This window comes from Bombus affinis, chromosome 8, assembly GCF_024516045.1.
Source record: "Bombus affinis isolate iyBomAffi1 chromosome 8, iyBomAffi1.2, whole genome shotgun sequence".
Taxonomy (NCBI): domain Eukaryota; kingdom Metazoa; phylum Arthropoda; class Insecta; order Hymenoptera; family Apidae; genus Bombus; species Bombus affinis.
The window spans coordinates 11130400-11152138 of NC_066351.1; the positions used below are offsets into that span (position 1 = coordinate 11130400).

A 21739-nucleotide genomic window follows, 5' to 3' on the forward strand; every position below is an offset into this window, starting at 1 on the left:
TTGGCCCGTAAAAATGACGTTTCCTATTGTACCAGAATTTATGCCTAGCCTTCGATGCTACGAAGATATCGGTTAGCGAAGGGAAGTTGCACGGATCGGCGACTCCTCGCAAATTACTCCGCCGCTTAAAGTTGGTCGCTCGTTTTTGCTCGTCACGACGACGAGTTCCCCTTTCGATTTCTTTCAGGAAGTCGATCGAGTCGATAAGTTATTTATCGTTGCGGCTCTTTCATCGACGATACAGAATACAACAGCTTCGACGCTATAGAATCGTTTTGTAATTTTATAGGAATCTTAAGATGTCTTAAAGGTATCGAACGAAAAGTCTGTTCGGCCAATCGACAAGCTCGAAACTTCTCGAGCAGACAACGACGATCGAAGATGGGTGAAAGGTTAGAGAGGGAGCACCCATCGTAACGAAGATTTGGAGGGCGGCGATTAAAGCGATCAGGGTAGGAAGAAACAGAAAGACGTCGGCCGGTCGTTTGTCTTAATAAAGTGCGTCGAAGGCACGCTGTTCGAAACGGCTGACTTATGGCTAGTCATCCGACTAGGCTGCGCCCCTCTTACGACCCGTTTCTAGTGGTTTTTCGCTGCGGTAGGAAGGTAGAGACTAGCGTTCCACCGATATTCAGAAGGGTTCTTCGAGACCCAAGGTCGTTAACCCTGCCTACCAAGTCCATCAATCGAACAAGGGTGGCTGGTTAACGATGCCAAGCATTCGTCATCGGGTGGATCCTATCTCGGCCACCCTCGAAGTTACCTCGTTTCATGCTCCTTTCAACTCCTTTACCTTGCCCCGAGTAGTTTCTCTTCGATGGCCTCGGATAACCGCCGTACTTTGGATATTTATCGCCGATTAGAGAGGCAAATTGGAATTAATGAAAAATTTTCTCCAGCTTGCATGGACTAACAGGATTCGAAACATTTTTACTTTCGTGTTTAACAGGGAAAATTAACGATAGTTTACACGCGAAAGGAATTTCCTATTCCACTGCGTCCGCTTTATTCATCGTCTTTTTGATCTTACTTCATTAATAAGCGCTGCTCGAGCCTTGTAAATTCCAGTTTCGCTCGGCAAAATCAAGTAGCGCGGCCGATGTTATTTGCATAAATAAACAATTATTCTCGACGATTATTTTTAAGTGGCAAGTGTACCCAGGATAAATATCGGCCGATAAATATTCAAGATTCGCTGTGAAGGGCCGTCTTTTTTTCCGGACAGGCAAACCGGTCACCTAATGATTTATCATTTGCCTTCACTAGCCAACTGGAAGCTTGGTTTATATCTCGCCGCATTTTTCCTTGCCACGATACATGCAGAAGCCTTTTTATCGAAAGAGAGCTTGCAAGTTCGTAGACCTTAAATCATAAGCTCCGTCGCTTTAGGACGCATAAGCAGATTCGGTTAAGTTTAACGCAACATATGAACATAAGTTTGCCGCCCTGCTAAAGCTCTCTCTAAACTAGCTAAACATACGTTCCGCTTTCTACGCTCTTCGTGAACTGCGAGCTCTTGCTACACGCTATTCTCCCTTAAGAAGAGACTCGACGTATACATAAACCCTTGGAACCACCAGTTAGCCATGCTAACATTTGTCCCTGTTCCCAGGATCTTTAACTCGCAAACATAACACTCGTATTCGCCCACGAAATCCTGTCAATCTCTCTCACGACGTTCTGTACAACGTGTTCCGATCCTACTTTTCCACAGAGACGTCCGTGGTGCTACCATCCGCCTCGTCGGATCTGGACAAGATCCAACAGCCGGTCAAGGTCGTGCTTTCCAGCACTTGTCACCACGCGTACAATGCTTGCAGGTGAGTAAAAATATTATCCGTTCTTAATCTCAATCTTTAAACGCAAAATCTTTATTCACATATTGTTTCTGACATTTTGAAATTTTGTCGAACCTGACGGTTTCCGTTTGACGATTCGTTAAATGCTCTTTTCGCTGATAGCTGTGATTTGAACGAAAGTGGCACTAGTTCGCGATAGTTGTTTTTAAGAAGCTTTCGAATTTGTTAAGTCCCCGTTATGAATTCTCGTTGCAGAAACGATCCAGAGTGCAAGGCATTGATGGAACCGGTGCTGAACCACTGTGATTCGACGAGTTGCGCGAGGAACGAGTGTATGGAAGCGTTGCAGAATTTCTACAAATCCGCGAATCACAAGCACTCGGTAGAGATCGCGTTCTGTCTGTGCAGGTGAGTCGTAAGAGACGTCAGGCCGACCATCGAAATCGGAGAGTATGCGAAAGTTGGATCGACGACGAAACGAGCCGTGTACGAAAAATAGAAAATTCGACCGGTAGCAAAATCGTTTCTTGTCCGATCGTGCGATAGTTATCGAAATAACGAGATAAAAAAATTCTATAAATCCACGATACGCAACCCGTGTGAAAATCGTTTTCCGCTCGCAGCGGCTTCGGTAGAGAGAATATTCCGGTGTACTCGCAAATCGATGTCTGTCGACGATAAAAAACGAACGAAACAATAAAAAAAAGGGGGGCAGGGGAGAAGGTTGAGCCGGCCACTTGTCGGGGCCCACGGGATTTTATGAATTTGCATGCGATCCGTGTTATTTATATTTATTAAAACAAAAATATTCTTAAACGATTCGAGTGGATTGTTTCGAAGGGGTCGGGTGGCAGATAGAGCGGAAGAAATTGTTATATCGTATTCGTGGATGGCATTCACGGAAAAGAGCAGAAACCTCCTATTTGAAACGGTATCGAATTAATCGCGGAAACAATTAACCCACGGGTATCAGAAGCGGAGGATAAATTCGGCCGCTAATTAATTTCGTGCTTGATTAATGAAGGATCGAATAACCACAGCCGGCGAAGATATTCCACAATCGTGGTCACCGTGCTGATCGCGATGAGTCAACCAACGATGATGCAACGAATATGCAACGAGTATGCAACGATCATCGACATACGTGGCTATCTTTAAATGAGATCGTGCTCTTCCATGGTGAAATGAAATCCGCGAGAATTTAAAGGATTATTCGAACGAGCGAGACGAAGGGATGGCTGGTAACGCGACTCGGCCGGATACGACTCAATTAAGACCGCTTGTCTTTGTACATTTGCCGTAATCCTGAGTAAACTCACGGCAAAAGTGATAGGGAAAGACAAAGGTGGGTCAGAGGAGAGCATACCCTCGTACAAAGAACCGTCGTTGCGCTGGAAATACTCGGAGTTCTGCATCTCTAATCCCTTCGCGCGAACGGCAACCAGTCGGGGCTTCTTTTCGAAGGAAACTCCTTTAACTTTTAAGTGGCTTTTGCCCACGAAACAATGCAGAAACTTTCTATCCGTCTTTCACGTTTTTTCTTCCACCACTTTTTTTTCACTCCAACTTTTCCCGTACGCCGTATTCATTGTCCCGACCACCGTTTCTTCGTCTAACCGCCCCGAAACACGAGATATCGGTATCATCTCGAGATTTATTAATATTTGACGACTCTCGTTGTATCCGGACTTTGCCGTGTCTTTGACAAATTGGAACTCGTATTCTCCAGCTGCTATCCTAAGATGCAACGATTAATTTAGCACTATGGGAGCGGTTGCTTGCGAGATATCCGAGGAAAATTCAAAGGATCGTCGAACGATCATTAGTTTGATCAGTTGGTTTAATTTTCAATCGATCGAATGCCTCGGGATTATGCCAAAATATTAGAACATCCTATAGTTTCGTCAGAGATATTGATAAAACGTAAAAATTGATAGAAGGAAGAGAGCGCAGGCGACGTACGCGGATGAGAAAAGAAAATCGAACGACACGAGAGAGCAAAGGGAAGGGAAAGTCTCGAGGTCGAATAAAATACGTGGCGGTCTCGTTTAATGCTCGTTGAGCAATACCCACCTTGCGGTGCCTGGGAATTTCTCCCTTAAAACTCGCTGGAGCCCTCGGGAAGGTAGATGGAGATCTCTTACTCTCTGGGTAGACTCCAGGACGGTGCTCTGTGATGCGGTAAATCGTTTCGTCTTCCCTTTGTTTCCGCAATCTGACCACACTGACGAATCGAATCGCTCGTTTTAAGACCAAATATCTTCCCATTATCCGCGCTATCTTAATAATCCTTTCGATAATCTATCGTCTAATCGTGAATTTCGATCTTCAGAAATACGTGTATCGATATTGTTCGACAAAATGTAATAAATAAAATAAGAATAAGGCGTTTTTTTTTTCTTTTTGCAGAAAAACAGACGGCAAGAAGGACGAGTGCATGATCGCGCAGGAAAAAATGTACCCTGCGTGCGCGCAACGTACCGAGGGCGATTTGCCGACCTGTCACAGTTTGGCAGAGGCCTGCAAGGAGCACGAGGCATGCAAGTACGTTCGAAATATCGGAACAATCTAATTAACAATGTAATATCGATTACGAGATCGCTTATAATATCGTCGTATAAAATTAATACAGCATCGTTGAAAATTCACGAAAGAAGGTTAATAACGCTTAATCCAAGAAAAATGAATCTCTCCATTTTCACGGTGAACATCGTAATCTCGTAGTTGAAAGACGAAAGGGGCACGAGAAACGAGATTAATCGGGGCTGTATTAAGATCGCAAAAATTAATCGGCCCCGTGGACAACAATGGCGGGACAATTTTGTCTGGCGCTTATCGCGAACAGCAACGGCTAGATTGTATCGTCGGTCTGGATAAACCGAACCTTTTGATTAAACGCTTCGAATCCTTTTTTCTCACGTTGGCCAGCTCCCGAGTGGAAGGGATGGCCGTTTCAATTTGAAAGTTAAATTGCGAGTCAACGAGACGTGGCTTGATCCAGTCTTGCCACGTAATGAAACACTTCATTATTAAGAAAAAGACGTCCGTCCGGCCGCACTGCAATTACGATAACCGTCGGATCCGCTCGAGCGATCCGCGTCTACCATCGGAATTCGACACGAAGCGAGGTCAGCTGAAAAAGCTGAAGCTATTTATCGCCAGTCGATTAACGGAGTGTAATTAAAATCCAGCCGTTGATTAATTCGATTGAAAATTTTGAATTGGAAAGGAATCGTGGACTGCCTCTCCGAGCGTTTATGCGAACGCAAATATTCATGGCGGATCGATTTCGATCGACCAGCAGTTGGATCGCGCGACAATTGAATTACAGCGTACATATATCGTAGAGGCATTTTAATTGATTTATTATCACACCGCGATACAAATTCGTTTTTATCGCATCGAATATTCTTTAATCGTTTGATGCATTATGCAACAATTTTTATAACGAGGTGCCGCGTTCTATCGAAAAGGCGAGTCGTAATCGAACAAATAAATTACGCCGATTATCCTGATTTTATCGTATACAATTGCTCGAATAACAATCCATGAATCATCATAATTATATGTATTATTAATAGCTTCCGTATGCAGAAAACCTTCGACGAGCCTATAAATCGAGCAAACTCGATGAAACCATCTCGTGCATAACGCTCTACATCCTACAAACACATACGAGCATATCCTAACAGAACCGCGATTATCCTGAAAACAATTTAGAAAGCAGGTCAAAGTCCCGCGCAAAAATGCGGAAATCCTATTGGGCCGTTGACATGTTTACAAACTCCGACCGAATAATTTCGATTTCAATCTTGACCGAGCGACAAAGGGAGAGAGAGAGAGCTGCTGCTCGCCCTCGAAACGTCAGTCTTCATCGGATGTTCGTGACGAGCGCTTTGATGATACTGGCCGTTTAGATGCTCGCGAGTAGTTCACGGCGTAACCTAATTACTATGTTGCGTAGAGCGAGGTTGGAGTACTACGAGCAAAACTGCGCGGTGGACAGCGTAACGAAGAAGTGTGCCGGCCCAACCGCAGAATGCAGGAAAGCGATGCTGGGAATACTTGGCACGGAACTGCGATCGAACTGCGCGTGCAAGGGCACGGAACTCACGCAACTTTACGATTGTTTGGGCTGGCAGAGACTCCTCTGGGTGAACCCTTGCGTGGGTAAGTACCTAAAAAAAGATCCAACCTTTAACATTTTATCAGTTGGTCGTTGATAAAATATTACGCGTGCTTGGAGAAAAATTTGTTCGCGAAGCACGAATTTTCTCGTATTTTCGTTTTTACAGTGTTTCGAAGTTAAACGAGTTTATTTATGACAGATAGCCTATGCGTAAATATAGCGCCTTTACGTAGGCGTCCGAAAGAAGGAATAACAAGAGTCGTGGGACGCGCGTTTCGACGTAATCGATTCTGTTCGATCGAGAAAATGTTCACGTGATACCATAAGCGAAAGAAGATGAAAGAGAGCGACTGTTTGGTCGCAGATACAATTCCCTGGATGCTTTAAGCGGCGGACGATGTCCATTCTCCGGGGGGAAAACTTGGAGCAGGCCGTGTCTTTCTCGCGATAAAATCATCCGACGGGATTAAACATTTGCCCAAAAGAACGGTGAAACGTTCGAGACAATACGATGTGCCAGTCCGTACGGTGATTAATATCTGAGACGATTAATATCTGAGCGATGACAGAGCCGATTCCTTTGCGCACGCTCATCTTATTTTTATCATCCGCCCTGGCCCCCGGCTAAATATGTAATTCGGCCGTTTATTGGAAAACGTGATGAATGGCTTTAGTCTCTAACTCTCTCGGCGTTCTCTCTTCGGATACACCTCGATTCTACGAATATCATAAATTATTTTTTAAACAAGATTTATTGCCTTTTTACAAGGGAGCAAACGGCAAAGAAAGTACGAAATGGAAGAAAGATAGGACGAGTCAATAGAGCTACGGGAACTCGTGTCTTATCCATGTTCCAGACCGGAGCATAAAGACGTTCATCTGTAGCGATCGTCTAGCGATCGCCAAGGTTCATTGAGATCGCGGAATTGCTATTACATTGAACGAAAGAACGTACGGACGGGCGAAACGGGACTTTTATCGATCTTACATCTGTTACCGCGAATCGCGTTGCAAAACTTGATGGTAGCCGGCATTCAGCCGACAGATAAGTCATTTAGATATGAAGAAATTGCGCTTGCTGCTCGATCGAGAAGTGCATCGCCTGTATACGTGTGTACGTGTGTGTGTGTGTGTCGGCGTTAACTGCATCGACCAGCTCGATCGTCTTTCGTCGATTCCCGATAGGAAATGTAGGTCGAACAGCAGGGTTTGATGGCCTCCTTTCGCCTGGCCGATAAACACGTTAGATGCAAATTAACCTGGACCAACTGCTATGGTGTGAATTTATTTACCAACCCGTTAGCTGAAACGTACGATTCGGTGTTAATTTTTTTCCGGTATTAAGGGACAGATGTGTTCATCCTAGAGAGGGAAAGTAATTTTAAAAGATTTTTGAAGCAATCATAGATAGCGAAGAGAAGGCATTAAGACGAAGTTGCCGATGGTTTCAGTCGAATCTCAGAAAGATTATCACGCGAGGAGGAAACATCATCATTACCCGAGGACCACGACAACGACGGTCTCATCGACTACCAAGTCACCGGTTAGCACGACGACGGTTACCATGGTCGAGCAAGTGGAAGATAATAAAATACCGGAAGTGACGAGATGGACGACCACAGAACATACAGAAACTTGGGAAATCACCACCACCAGCAGTACCACCATAAGTACAACTCCTAGCACTACTACTACAACCACCACGCCACCTCGTAAGTGTCCATTCGCTGGTAATAATAATCTTGTCTATCTGCAGATTTTGTTCCCTTTTCAAGTCGTAAACAACTACATCAATTGGTCTTCGCATAGACAACTTAAATAGAGTCAAGTGCGCGACTACAAGGGGCAATTACTCACGCGGGGATTGGCAAATCGGTGAAGTAAAAGAAGCAAAGTATTGAAATCTCGGAGAAGGAAAGTCGACGAAGGAAAAGAGCGATGCGTGAGCGCGGTATTTCTCGAATGGGAAAAGCGCAGCTCCTTTGATCGTTCGAACCGGACGAGAGAGATTCTGTTCAGGACACACGAGGAATTTTCGTTTCGTTGCCGCGAAAGCCCGTGCGTCGAATGTTACAAAGCGAATCGATGGGGTGGGAGGGCTTGAAACGGGCTAAAAGAAAGATTCGAAACGGGGAATGGGTGTGGCGACGGTTAGGGGTTGAGACGAGGGCGGGAACTGGGGAAAGAAGACAGGAAAACAGTTTGCCGGGTAACGTGTAGCACACGTCTGAACGTTCGTCTCTTTATAGGCTTCTGTGTGGTTCAAAGGCCGAGGCAAAGTCACCAATACATAAGGGAGGGCGAAGGCAAGAGGGTGAGTTCGACGATCTGCAAGGTATTTTCGCGAGCGACCGGGCGAAAAGCGTTCTCGACCGGCTGGCAGATTCGAGAAACACGGGCTACGATTTGGAAACCAATCGAAAGTTCAGGAAGATTAGAGCAGCGAAAAATGCAGCCGATTGAAACGGAATTTTTGTTTAAATACAGAACAACTGTGGCATGGAGTATGTTGAAATTCAAATGCCGTTTTACTCGCTCGATAAATAATTTGACTGTGTTTCGTGCAACTTTCTCGCCGGTTTGGCTGCGGTTATTAAAAGCGAACAATGTTACAAGTACGTATTGTGCGACGTTGGTGACTTTAATCGCGTACGCGACGATGTAACATAAACGGAAATTCAGAAATTTGATACTCTCGGAGCGCTTAGGGGAAACACGAGGGAAAGCTTTTAATTGGCGAGAAAGTAAAGAAACGCGAGCGGAAATGATAAACAAGCTTTTAACACTACTTCGTGCAATGTAAAAATGCCAACCATTGAATACGCGAATACACGTAAAAGCCGGCGAAAACAGACGAAGATCTTTTTTTCACCACGCGGGGTTCATTATCTCGTCGATCGATGTCGGTGAATTAACAACAATGTCGAATGCTGACTGGAAATTTTAATTCCGAGTATCGCGATTAACGTCGACGATAATTAATATTCAACGTACGCTGTTTTCAAGCCGGGCCATTCATCTTTAAAACGAAATACCATGTATCTTGATTATCGTGTTCCATTGCAATTATCGATTCCGAAATAATGACACAGCCGGTAAACTGACCGGATCCAACATTCGACTAATCTTGCGACTTTTTCCCTCAAATTTATTCTTTAGAAATTACAGTAAATTCAAACGAGACAAAAAGGAAACATTCGTCGGTCATACTCGATAGCGGATTTTACATTTCTGCATATTTACAAACGGCAATGTTTCAACGTATCTTATTTATACATCTGCCTGGACTTTGATCCTTTTTCTCTTTAACCAAAAACGAGTCGCAGCCAAATCGATTCAATGCAACTCGTCCATGTCTCTCGAAGAAGATTTAGACCAAAGCTATACTCTTTGAACTGTGAACCAACCAGCCGTATACTTGATCCGTGTAGCTGTATCGCGAGGACGAGCCGGAATGTTCTGAGCTGTGTCAGTGCGGCGAGGGTGAAGTTTTGATCTGCAATACGATCTGCGTGGACTCGTCGCCCTGCAAGACGGACTTTGCTTTTTACAATCACGAAGCACCGGCATATCAGGCGCATCGCGGACCCTGCCTTTGCTATAGCGGTCGTTTCATATGTATGCGGCCCTCACCAGGTGAATGTTCTTCATTTATAATAATTTATTTTAATACACAGGAAATATCCATTTCGCATAAAAGACAGATAGTAGCAATCATATCTAAAGCCACAAACGGGTATAGGAAAAGAACAACAGAAAGATGAACGGCAACCTGATCCGAACGATAATCTAAACGAAATAATTTAAATATTTTTTCACCGATTTAATTAGAAACTTTGTTGCAACTCAAGTTGATGAAACGAAAACACTTTTTCTACTATAGATCGTTTGCCTGGTCTTTAGATATTAAAAATGTTAAATGCTATCGTGACTCTGTGATAATATCTTTCCATAATTTGTCTCTACAGACGCTTATTCTATACCGCACGGAGTTTTCATGTTCCTGGGCTACAGCGAAAAGGACGAGAGCTTATTGCGACGACACAATAACCTCACCGTCCTGGACGCAGTGTCGTCCCTCGATAACTTCATGAGAGAAGAAGTTAATAACCAGGTAAAACACCTTACCTTATTATCCATCATTCTTACTAAAAACGTCTCGTGCCGTCGGTTGACCTACTCTCTCTCTCTCTATCTTCCACTTCTTAAAATCAAAATTCTGTCGCGTTCCGCAAACCTAGAGGATCTGTTTCAAACCGGTTCGTCCGAATGGTAGACCGAACGAATTTTAAGCCGAAACAGCGACGTCCTTTCGACTGTGTGAGGTATTCACGCGGGGCTGAGAAAAATCTCGAGAGGCGGCAAGGCAGACGGATCGGGAATATAAAGCGCACACGGCTGGGCGAAACTTAATAATGCGAGATAGCGTTGGATGACGTCGAGACATATCTCGTATTCCTTTTTTCCGTTTTATTTGCAGACAGTATGCACGCTGTTCCTGTACAACGCGACCCGAGAAAACGTGATTGCAGTGGCGCGTCTCGGGACTGACAATCCACCCTTAAATAGCAGTCAAGCTCAAAGTCTGCAGCATCTTTTGCGCGTCAAGGTGAGTAAATTGCAAATAGCAACGACTCTCTCTTTCTCTCTCTCTCTCTCCCCTCGTCTCATGAATTCGCATCAATTCTGATCTTATTTGCCGGCAAATCCGTACTTCCCCGACTTTCAGCCTAGTTGACTGGCCCTAGCTCGTAACTTTATTGCCACCCCTAGCTTTTCACTAGTCTGCCTCTCTGTTTGGCCACTCGTCAACCGTTTATACGTAACGCGTTATTGAATTAGCCGCGAGGCACGCCTTGGTCGTCCGACAACTTTATCTCCAACTTCGGGACCGCCCCTTGGGCTTTACTGTTTGCTCCAACATTTTACCCGTTTGGACAACCAGGATATTTTCTTTGGAGTTTGCCAGCATAGAATCGATGCGAATAAATCGAAGGACAAAGATTTGGCGAAGAAATTAGCGACATAATATGCGAGTCGACAGTAGAATAGCACGCTCGCAATTGGCTCGAGAAAAGGTTCGTAGGCCCGTTCGTTACGTTCTCGAGATTTCTTAGCGGCGTTTAAATTTCAGACTTGAAGATCACGGTCCCTGGTCGTGACTCATCATCGTGCAGAAAGTACAAAAAGAAAAAGACAGGAGAAAGAAAAAGAACGGCGGCAAGAAGGAATCGCGTGCGCAGCGTATATTCGGTTCGCGACGAAAGGGCCGCTTTCGTGTTTACGCGACCGCGTGCGTGCCACGCGCAGGAAGTGCGTGCAGTATATCCGAGGGGCGATATCAAACTTTACAGAACTTTTCATTTCTCTCGCTTGCGCCCTCTCTGTCCACCGCCGATTCGATCGTAAAACTCGCGACCTCTCGAGGGGAAACGAACCAGACTACCGAACACCCCTTTCGTAGGGGGATTATCGCGATTAATTAGCCGGTACGCCATCCTTAATTTCCCCGAAATTTATCCATATCTGCCTCCTCCGTATCTGATTTTCCGACTCGGTGATTTCCAACCGCGCAAAAATTGTTTTCACTCGATATGAAAATTTCGTCGCCACGCCGAAGGTTCTCTTTTTTTTTTTCCAGTCGAGAGTTAGATCTGGCGATTCCATTTGGTATAAAAAAACTGCCGCTACCAAAAGCTAGTTACCACTTTTGATTAAAGAGAATAAGTTCGAATTTGGGAAAACTCGACGCGAGGGCAGAACGATAATCGAACAAGCGATGCTAATTACGAAAGCAGATTCGTTGCAGCGGCGCGACATTTCCTTCGGTCCCAGGCTTTTTTCTACTCCAGTCGAGGGCGTGCATTGAAAAGGCAATTAAAACGCGACACGATTTCGTTAGGCAGCGTCGCGGAGTCCACGCGTGCTCACGCGTCTTCTCGATCGATAAATTGTTTAGCAAATAACACCGGCGACCGTTCACGGAAATCGTAAATAAACGCGTCGAGTGGTACCGCGATGTAGCGGATAACGAGCGAACCGATAAAAAGGAAAAATATATGCGTGGAAAATTGATACGCTAGCCGGATACTTTGGCGCGCCAAACGGTAAGCCACGTTCACATCGAACTTCTATCCGTAAAAAACATTCACGCAGGTCCTCCTCGGAACAAAAGCGATCGAAAAAGCTATTCGATACTTCGTGCACGAATTCACGATGCAATTTGAAGAGCGACTTCATCAGCCGAGAAAATATTCAATTACGGTTACCCTTGAAAAAGTGGTTCTTACTTTCGACAAAAAGTTGTTGTTGGCGAATCGTCCGCGAAATCGACTTCGACGCGTGTTTATCTCGCCAGTGTCATTTTTTCCGCACTGCCTGTATTTTTCAGTGAAAAATCGTGTAGGGCCAAGCGCGGAGAGCGTACTTGTATCGATAGGGTTGCGCTGCAGGCCAAGCGACAACGTAGAGCATTTTGCGTCGGTCATACGAGCTCCCGCGGCAATTTCCAATTTACGATTAAGCGCCGGTCGATTTGCAATTTGATGGAGGGATCGCGGATTTGAATTGGCGCGCTCTGCCCTGTTTCGTTCGGCGCAATCCACCCCCCTATTTTTCCCCTCCAGGTCTTTTTCCTTGTTACGCTCTTTAACGTTCTAAGCCGTCCTCGATTGGCAAACCATAGCTCCCGCGGAAAGGAAAATTCGCGGATCGACTCCCAAACACAGAGCCACGTCGCGGGAATTTCGCGGTCCGGCGAGCATCGCACGAAAACGTAATTTGCACGCTGCAGTTTAACGATTCCCGTTCCATTATCCATGTTTGCCTCGGTCTTCGATTGGAATTCGTGTCGTTGATAAATAATAGCACACCGATAGGCTGGACGATCGCGTGAACGCGAGGAATCCTCTTCCGATCGAGCTATCGCGAAGCTGGGACGTGCAACACGAGACAAACCTTGGAAACGAGAAAACCTGCGACGATAACGGGGCAAATTGGTGCTGCTAACGGCGTTAATTAACGTGCCCTTTAATTAAGTCGACGAATAAGGAGGCAAAGTTCCGACGCATGAAAATTAAATGGAATGAAGCGTGATAGATCGGTGGCGGGGCTGGTTTTCCGAATTTCCAGGGGGATCGAGCCGCGTTCTAGATGCGGCTGAGCCGGAAATTAGAGGAGCGTATTTTGGCCACACGTTGGAGAGGGTCGATTTCCTGGAAAGTGACCTATAGAAGAGAAATCAGGGGATGGAGGCTGGTTCGGTTTCTTTCTACCCCGTAATTGAACATACGATCGCAAAGGGAGCGAAACGAGTTCCAATTGAATTCACGATATATCGGCTCCAATGATCCGTTTTAATCAAATAGCTTGGCCGGATATCGCGTTATTGTTCGATTCGCGAGGCAGAAACGCGCGGACCACGCACTTCACCGCTTGTCCGTGTGTATGTGTGTGTGTGTTTTTTTTCACGGATCCGCGGAAATGGTCGAACGAGCTTCTCGAGCGCAAAACGATTCGAAGCGAGTCTCGAATTTTATTGAATTCCGAGGAATTCGACGGTTTATTTGTTTCGGCGAGCTACGATGGAAAAAAGAGGGAGGGGGCGGGAGGAAGGGATGTGAAAAAATTATCTCTCGTGACACGTGGGTGGTCCGAGTTTCCGGTTGAGGGTGTGACTAGACTGTTATAATTAGTTTCAGCGAGTTGACCACAGTCGGTTCTAGGATAGTCGTTACATCGTGACGATTCGAGCGACGCGACGCCCGTTTGAAATCTTTAATTAAGGCTAGTCGGTGCTGGTCTCCGGCCAAATAAGTGCGATTAAAAAAGCGAATATCACCGACGGCGATTTTTAATGTTTTTCCTAAGCTTGCTACGTGCCGCGAATTCCCCTCGTTTCGCTTCCGGACGGAACGAAATTGTTCGAAGGGCGTAAAAACTGGCAGACGCACCAATCACCAGACTACGCCGAGCGATCCGACCACGAACACTTTTTATCATTCTCGATGGCCACTTTCCAAGTTTTTACACGGTCACAGATCGACGCAAATCGACAAGATTTCCTCAAAGAAAAATTCCCTATGAGTATCGATCACGTTCAACGTCGATGACTCTCGACATCCTTGTAAAGAAAAAATCATCCGACGAATGTAGAAGAAACCGAGCCTATAATGGAAGGAAATGTTGGAGCGTGTAATAACGCAATAATTAACAACGGCGAACGTAATTAACACCTTGGAAAAACGCGGCACAACAAAGGTGAAATATCGATACGAGAGATCTTTTGCACAAAGCAGCAAACGTAGGAAACGCAACGTTAGCAGTTACTCAATTACCAGACCCTACGGGCATAATTACACGTGGGGGCCTCAAAGTGTCGGTTGTAAGGAAGCGGATAGTAAGAGGGAACAGCGAACAGTGGGTAAAGCGAACCGCAAACGAACTTGGCGGAATGGTCGCGCTCGCTCGTTCGATCGGTCGCTTTAATTCGACGTGTCGCTCGGTCTCGGCATCGCGGCTATTTGCGGGGACCTGCAAATGAGTTCCTAATAAAGCAATTACGCGACCGGCAGAAGTTATGGCGCGTGGACCGCGACCGGCCCCTCGACCCGTCGTAAAGCACGCTTCCTCTCGGCCGCTCGTAAATCGATTTTCGGACCTTCTACCTTCATTAGCTTCGATTTCCAGTATCGCTTCGATTAGCTGCCATCTACCGTTTACGCTTTCTCTTTCCTTTTTATTCTTTTTTTTTTTAGCGATTTGGTAAAATCAGTTATAAAAATCGTGGATTTTTTTAAACAACTTTCCCGTAAAGGTGAACTTAAACTTTGCCGTAAAGGTGAAACGAAAGGTCAACGCCTGAAAATAATATAAAGCAAGGTGAAAGTTGGTTCTTGAGTCTGTCGAATGGAGGCTGTTAAATGTCATTGAATTTTGTTTAACAAAGTCACCGGAGCATCGTAATTTTTCCTCTCCACAAACTCGAAACTTTCCGCAACGTTTCGGATCCTGGATCGCCGAGTCAGCAATTTGCCAAGTTAATTTCTTAGAGTCTGTGTTTGCTCGTCTAAATCCGGGCTCGTTGAGCCTCCGGGGACGCCGCTGGAAAGCGGAAAGATGCCGGAAGTTGGCAAGAATAATGCGCGTTTAAACGCGCGGGGACTTAAAAAGTCGCTTTAATGGCGAACATCGACTAGTCGGTGATGTTGAAAAATTAAAACCGACCTACCTCGAATTAAGCGTCGCGTAAAGTGCCGCTAAAACGCCGCCAGGTACGCGGACCAATCTACATCGTTCAACTATTGCGATCATTCAGAAAATTTTCAAATCGCATCTTTAATTATTCACCGATGTGGCTTGCAGAGAGAATCGAACTGCCGCTGCTCTGTGCTTCGGTGAAAGGGCCAGTTTCATTGAAGATTCAACATCCATTATTTTAATTCAAAATTCGTTTTCGTCGAAACACGTACTGTGTCGGCCAATATTCATTTTACGTAATTGACACCTGTTTCGTTAGCGAATCCCAATGGAAATTTTGTTCGATGGAAAATATCCTTCGTTTTGTTTGCCCGAAAGTAATTACATCGCGAATATATCTGCGCGGCATAATTAATTTGAAGCGTGCCGCGTCGATTCCTCTCGCGAGCCTGTCCGGCGACTCGCCTCGGGATTGTTCCCTTTTAGTTTCACGGAAACCTAAATCTGATGGGTGTTGGGCGCGATCCACGTCCGCAGATAGCGCAATCGCTTCCGGTCGCCTCGAAATTTCATATAGCTGGCGCTAATCTTCTCACGCGAACCATCAAAAAGTGAGAGACGTGAGATTAATCGCCTTTGAGTTGGCGCAGTGTTTTAAAAATCAACCAGCTTTATGCACTCCACTTTCCGCCTAATAAAAGGCAAAATATATTACGTAACGTTCCCGAGAAGGCTGGTTAACAAATAAAACTCGGCAAAGTCTCGACCACTGAAACCTCGGAATTCTCATTTCGACGTCCAAAGGCCACTCGATCTCTCGAAATCTCGTTCGGCCGGGATAAATTGTTCCATCCTCTCCGGAGTTCTTAAGCCACGGAAGTACGAAATCGCGGAAGGAAACGAATACCCTGCACCGCAAACGAGAATCGAGGCTGTTTGAATAACAGCTCGATGGGATTAGGGACCTCGTTTCTGCCAATTCTGCCTGGAGATAGCCAGTTTCGATCTTCCGCGGAACTGGACGGCTGAATGGCACGACCTACAGATAGATATATAGATAAATGAACGAGGAACGCGACGGAGCATAGGGGTGGAAGGGGAAATTGAAGAGGAATGATGCAGAGAGAAGAGCGAGTTTAGAGAATTGAATGGACTTATTGGCCTCCGGATGACCGTTATCACTGATCGAACACTGTATGTTCGCGGTACAACTGCTCCCCACTCCCTTTCCAATCCGCTTCTTGTTCGATCATCTAAAAGAAGAAGAAAATAATTTAATCGGTTCGAAGCGGGCCAGTTGCCGAGATAGAAAGTTCCCTCGTCACTGGCGAACGTTCCACGATGCTGGTTATTGGGGACCACGTTGAGAAATTGTGAGAGGGGTTTGTTAGGTAGCGTGGGGTTTCTTTAGATTAGACTACGTGGAATCTCGAATCTCGGGATCAATGGATTTAAATTTCTTGAAATTCCGAGCTTGCGATTCGTGATCTCAAGCTCGCTGATAGTCAGCCGCGGCTTTTTGTTTCAATTTGGTTACCGAGTTCGCCGAATTTCATCCTCTAGCTTAGATAGACTACGTCTCGGAGGATTACGTGCGTAAAGTAGCATCGCTCTGAACAAACGTGCATTCTTCCTTTGACGAACGATATCGTAAAACTTTGACGATACACGGAGCGTCGTCGATCTTCGCCTTACCTTTTACGAGTGTCGCTGAAAATCTCGAGTTTGTTCGACGAGTTCGATGGAAAATCGCGGCGAACAGGATGCGAATAAAAACAGGAACTGATTCGATGCTTTCGTTTTGCGTAATGTACAATCGTAATATAGAAGATGTAGAGTGGTGCCGGTGCCGTCGTCGAATTCATTTGCGAAATTAGCTGTGTGGACGGAAGGGCGAGGTAGTCGCGCGCTTTTTGTTGGTCGTTCGAAATATCGAGCAACGTCGGGCAAGCACAGGTGTTCCACATAGATAGGCAAGCATTGGCAGACGGCCAACAGAGGCACCTATGCCTCCTCGACCCACGGTCACCCCGTACTCCCGCGTCCAAGTATCGATCTCGGCTTCTCTCGTGACTTTTCATTGAATTTCCATGCGCCGTTTAAGAGGCTGCTCCGTTCTTCCTTCGCTCTGCCTTTTTCTCTCGTCTTTTTCTATTTCCCCTTGAAAATGAAGACGATACAGGTCGTGAACCAAGGATTCGATGCCTTGCGCGATATTTCTGCTGAAATTGTACGATAAAGATCACGGTCTTCCAATCTTAAGATGTCCCGATACTTTCAGCGCACGGAATACTTTTTTCAAAAAGTCTCAGTTCCAGGCTAGAGATTTAGTAGTTCTAAGCTCTTCCAACGAAGGAGAAAACGACGACACGGGCGAAATAAAACGCACAGGATAGTACATTTAACCAACGATAAGATCGAAGCTCGTTCGGTAGATCGATCAGTTCGTACGCGTTACCTTCAACGAAACTATAGGAATTTTCAAGTGCAGAATTTCCAGCTGTTCCTCGCCGACTTAGAGATAATCGCGACAACGCGATGTCGACGCTAACCGGCCAAGTCACCGCTGGAAAGTTAATTAAGCACGTTCCAATAAACTTTGCCCGACAACAGTGACGTCGCTGAACGAGAATCAACGACGAGCAGCCGGAACGAGGATTTATCCGGCGGCGGATCGCTGCAAGCGACTCTATCGGACACAGAGACCGGCTTCAGGGTAACAGATACCACAAACGGTATTTTAGGCGCTCAAGGATCAATTCATTTAGATACACCGAGTCTGGAGACGTCTGTTTGAGCTCGAAGTACAACGTTTACTCGTACCTCGGGTTGCTGAGAGTTTGATATTCGTGAAACTCGTGATTTTTTCTCGATGATACTCGTCGAGGAACGCGTAGCTTCGAGTTGCGAACAGAGAACTCTCTTGGGTTGTAAATGTTTGACTATCTTCGCCGGTCTGTGATAGTAAAATCTGAAATGTTCTCCGTCAGACATGTCTGGAGAAACGTGAGCTTCGAAATATCGGACTCGTACGATTTGGAATATTTGGCGGGCGTCGGGATCGTAGATTCGAGACAATTAACAAGACATACGACACTTTAGACCCAATACGTCTTTCGGTTCTCCATGAAGTTACTTTTGATCTGAAAAGCCAAGAGCTGTGGGTTGCTTCTTGCTGATCTCTTCTCTTTTATTCTGGCCTATATTCCAGCAGAATTCGATTCATAGACGACTGCTAATCGGTTCGGAATAAAATCTGCGAAGGATGGTATGGTCGTCGAAAATTTTTAATTCAACCTCGAACGAAAGTTTCATAGGGTGGTGGAGGGAGGGGGGGCGGAGGACTAAAAGGAATCTGTGAGTGGCGGCGGCACAGCCGGAAACGTGGTCTCCCGTTGCCGCGCTGAATTCTCGCATCGTCGAGCCCGCGTCTCGTTCCATTTAACATTTAGAAAGGAAAGGATCGATGAATCGAACGGGAACCGATTCGCATTGTTAAGCAGAGCGTCGAATTATAGGCAAATACCGTTCGCCGTATCCACGACCCTGAATTATCGGGGGTTGAGGCGGGCACAACGACGATGACGCAGACCGTACGCCCCTTTCTATTTTCTTTTCCAAGCTCGAACGGTCGCCACCGTCTCCGCTCATTCTTCTCTTAAATTCAGAGATAAAGCGCTTTGCCGCTCCATTAAGTCGGCGTGCTCCGACAGAAAAAACCTGGAACTGTCACGCGTTACATCTCTGACTATCGAAGTACTTCGCGTCTCTTCGTAGAATAATAGAACTAATGCTGGATAGAACGAGAAAGAAAGAAAGAGAGAGAGAAGGTTGCTCGATTTTTGTTTAGCGAGATCGAGTTGTTTGAGAGTTTACGTGGAACAACGGTAGCCAACCGACTATTCTGTCTCGTCAGATAACGATTCTAATATTAGTGGAAACGAATGAATTCACTGTGCGCAGAAGAAAGAGGCTTCTATTTCTAAGGGAAGGGTTTTTATAAAGAATTTAAAGTTAGCCCGGCGCGAAGTTACCTCCGCGGACAAGTTAAATTCATCCGACGTGGCCCGCGAGTTGTCGCCGCCGGGAATATCATTCCCCCATAATAACGTTTCATTAAAACTCGGCCTAAAGATTAAGGGAAGTACGATAAGTATAAATCTGGCCGATGAATCTTGCGCTGGCGCAATTTTGCCGAAGAATAAAATTTAACCGCGCCGAAACTACCTCGTGCCTGGAACTTTTGTATTATTAAACGAAGGCTCGTTCGATCTTAATTTTCCGTCTGGAATTCGACGACAAAGGGCGGCGTACGCGGGAATAGATATCGAAACGGTGGATGTTCATCGTGAAGCAACGGCAGTCGGACAATACGACGGCGGGACATGGCGGAGGATGTTAGGTGGTTGGCTTCGATAGGCCGACCTATTAAGGTATTGAGACCTTATCTGAATGAAGACGGCGATATCGCGGGAACGCCGCCATTTCGAGTTCCATCTGCTTCGTGCTCGATCGACAATCACGAATGGCGACGAACGTCATCGAAGCGACAAAGCACCGATTCTCCTCGACCCCCGTCGATTCCTGAGCTCTCCCTTGCGGAGACGTCTGTTGTCCTGGCCGGGTAAGGTGGGGTGCCTTGAAAATGTCAAGGAAACGTCTACCGTACATCGACGTAGGACGAGGTACACGCACAGAGAGCAGCGTTTCACCAAGTGGGTCGTACGTTTGTTCGACGCGTTTCGATTATTCTCCGGGTAGGAGACGGGTTCGGGATCGGTACGAGTGGCAGGATGGAATTTCTGAATCGGAATCCAGGTCGAAATTCTCGAATAATTCTTTGCTTTCGTCCTTGAGAAACGAAATACGCTCCTGAGCCAGTGACTCGATTTCATTAACAAATTCCAGATATCCCGAACCGTGACGATCCGCAGATCAAATCGTCCCCATCCTTTGAAACAAACGCGCCATCTATCAACGACGAAACTCACTGACGATTTATTCCATGTCCGGATCGGTGTCAAAGGAGAGGCTAATTTATCCGCTGGAGGCAGTCGCGTTTCGACGCGCGCGCCAACTTTGCGGCGAGGAAAAAACGCGGGAAAAGAAAGAAGGGCGATAGGTGTACGCGAGTAACGAGGGGAATGCATTCTCCCGAGGGACGTTGGCGTGTACCGGTAGCCCCGCGAGAAATGATTCGCACCGCCTACGCGCCTTTGAGCTACCGACAGACGAATCGAGCTACCTCCGATTAATTTTGCCCGCGGCGAAAGGAAGGGCGGACTTTTCGAAAGAAGAAAGCCAGCCCCGCCAGAGCAAACGAGCTCTCGACCGTGTTCTAGCGTTTTTCAACCCTTTCTCCTTGTTCTTCCGCTCTATTCCTCCGCCATCTATTTCTCCTCTGCTCTGCTCCGCTCTGTTACGCTGCTCGTTATTCCCGTAGACCGTCACAGCAACTGAAAATTTCATTCGCACTCCGTAATAGATTCCGTGGCACAGTTCCGAACGATAGTCGCGTTGGAATTTTTCCAAGAGGTGATTTTTACAAGAGCATCGTCGTTGTCGTAAGAATGGTCAGAGTGCCGGAATATACCGGCGACCCAGTGGCGAGAATTACCGAATCGGACGGTTGGATCGTGGCTCGATTTGCTCGACTAATTGGCCAGAGGAGCGCTTTTAAAGCTGTACGGGTGGGTTCGCGTACGTTTGGCGCGGAGAACTAACGCCGCAGTGGCCTGTTGCGGATCGTTAAATTTGTTTCTTGCTCGCTGTGCGGTGGTAGAATAAACCGACCAACAGAGGGTCAACCGGATGTTACCGTACCATGTTACGTTTCGGTAACACGTAATCAGAAACCTTTCTCCAGCTTTTTCTTCCTCTTTCGTTCTTAACGTTCTTCGAAAGTTCTCCTCGCTGTACCGCAAGATTCTCCGCCAACGAGTTCGTTTCCATTCTCTGAAATCAACAAATTTCGAACCGATGGAATCTTATCGTCGAACGGTATCGTCGTCGTTCCAAACTACACTCATTTCGTTGTCCGTGCCGAATTCGGTAATTCTGGTAACATCGTGCTAGCCAGAAATCCGAGCAAAGTGCGTGCTTGTCGCGAGCCGAAAAATACTTCAAGTGGTGTCAGCCACACCCAGGTCCTCGGCGGTGGCTCCAACTCCGCTACGGCAAAATTGCACACGAAAATTTACGACACCGTCTCGTGTACGTCGTTCCCGCGACGTTTGCCAATTTGACGAAGCTAGAGCGAACGACTCTGCCTCCTCACCTCTTTCTTTCTGTCTTCTGACACGCGTATATCCCTACGTGGATCCTTTCGATACTCGGCGCACGTCCCAGGACGATCGTTTCCGACGATCGTCCTCGACGTGACGATCCGGCGACGATAGACGACCGTGTTCTTTATTTTAGCGTTTCTGTTTCGCACACGCGAGTGGATCTCGCTCTCGGCGAACGTTAGAATTAAAATGAAAGCGGTGAACGATGCGGCGTGCCCAAATTTCCAAGCTACTCGCGAAACAAAGACGAATTGCAAATTCGTCGAGTCTCGGGAATGTCGTCTGACTTGGAAATTTGAAATCTTCTGGGGTCGATTTCGATAGTC

At 46.3% G+C, this 21739-nt stretch overlaps 1 protein-coding gene across 3 annotated transcripts in view; it reads left to right on the top strand.

The window, feature by feature from the left end:
• Positions 1–21739, top strand: part of LOC126919610 (uncharacterized) — a 222799-nt gene that overhangs the window by 189330 nt on the left and 11730 nt on the right. For all 3 annotated transcript variants that reach the window (XM_050729040.1, XM_050729042.1, XM_050729043.1), the window contains 9 exons: positions 1715–1820; positions 2055–2207; positions 4209–4343; positions 5764–5969; positions 7380–7640; positions 8178–8242; positions 9360–9564; positions 9897–10042; positions 10409–10537. In XM_050729040.1, the coding sequence (XP_050584997.1) occupies positions 1715–1820; positions 2055–2207; positions 4209–4343; positions 5764–5969; positions 7380–7640; positions 8178–8242; positions 9360–9564; positions 9897–10042; positions 10409–10537 (1406 nt within the window). The remainder of the gene's footprint in view (positions 1–1714; positions 1821–2054; positions 2208–4208; positions 4344–5763; positions 5970–7379; positions 7641–8177; positions 8243–9359; positions 9565–9896; positions 10043–10408; positions 10538–21739) is intronic.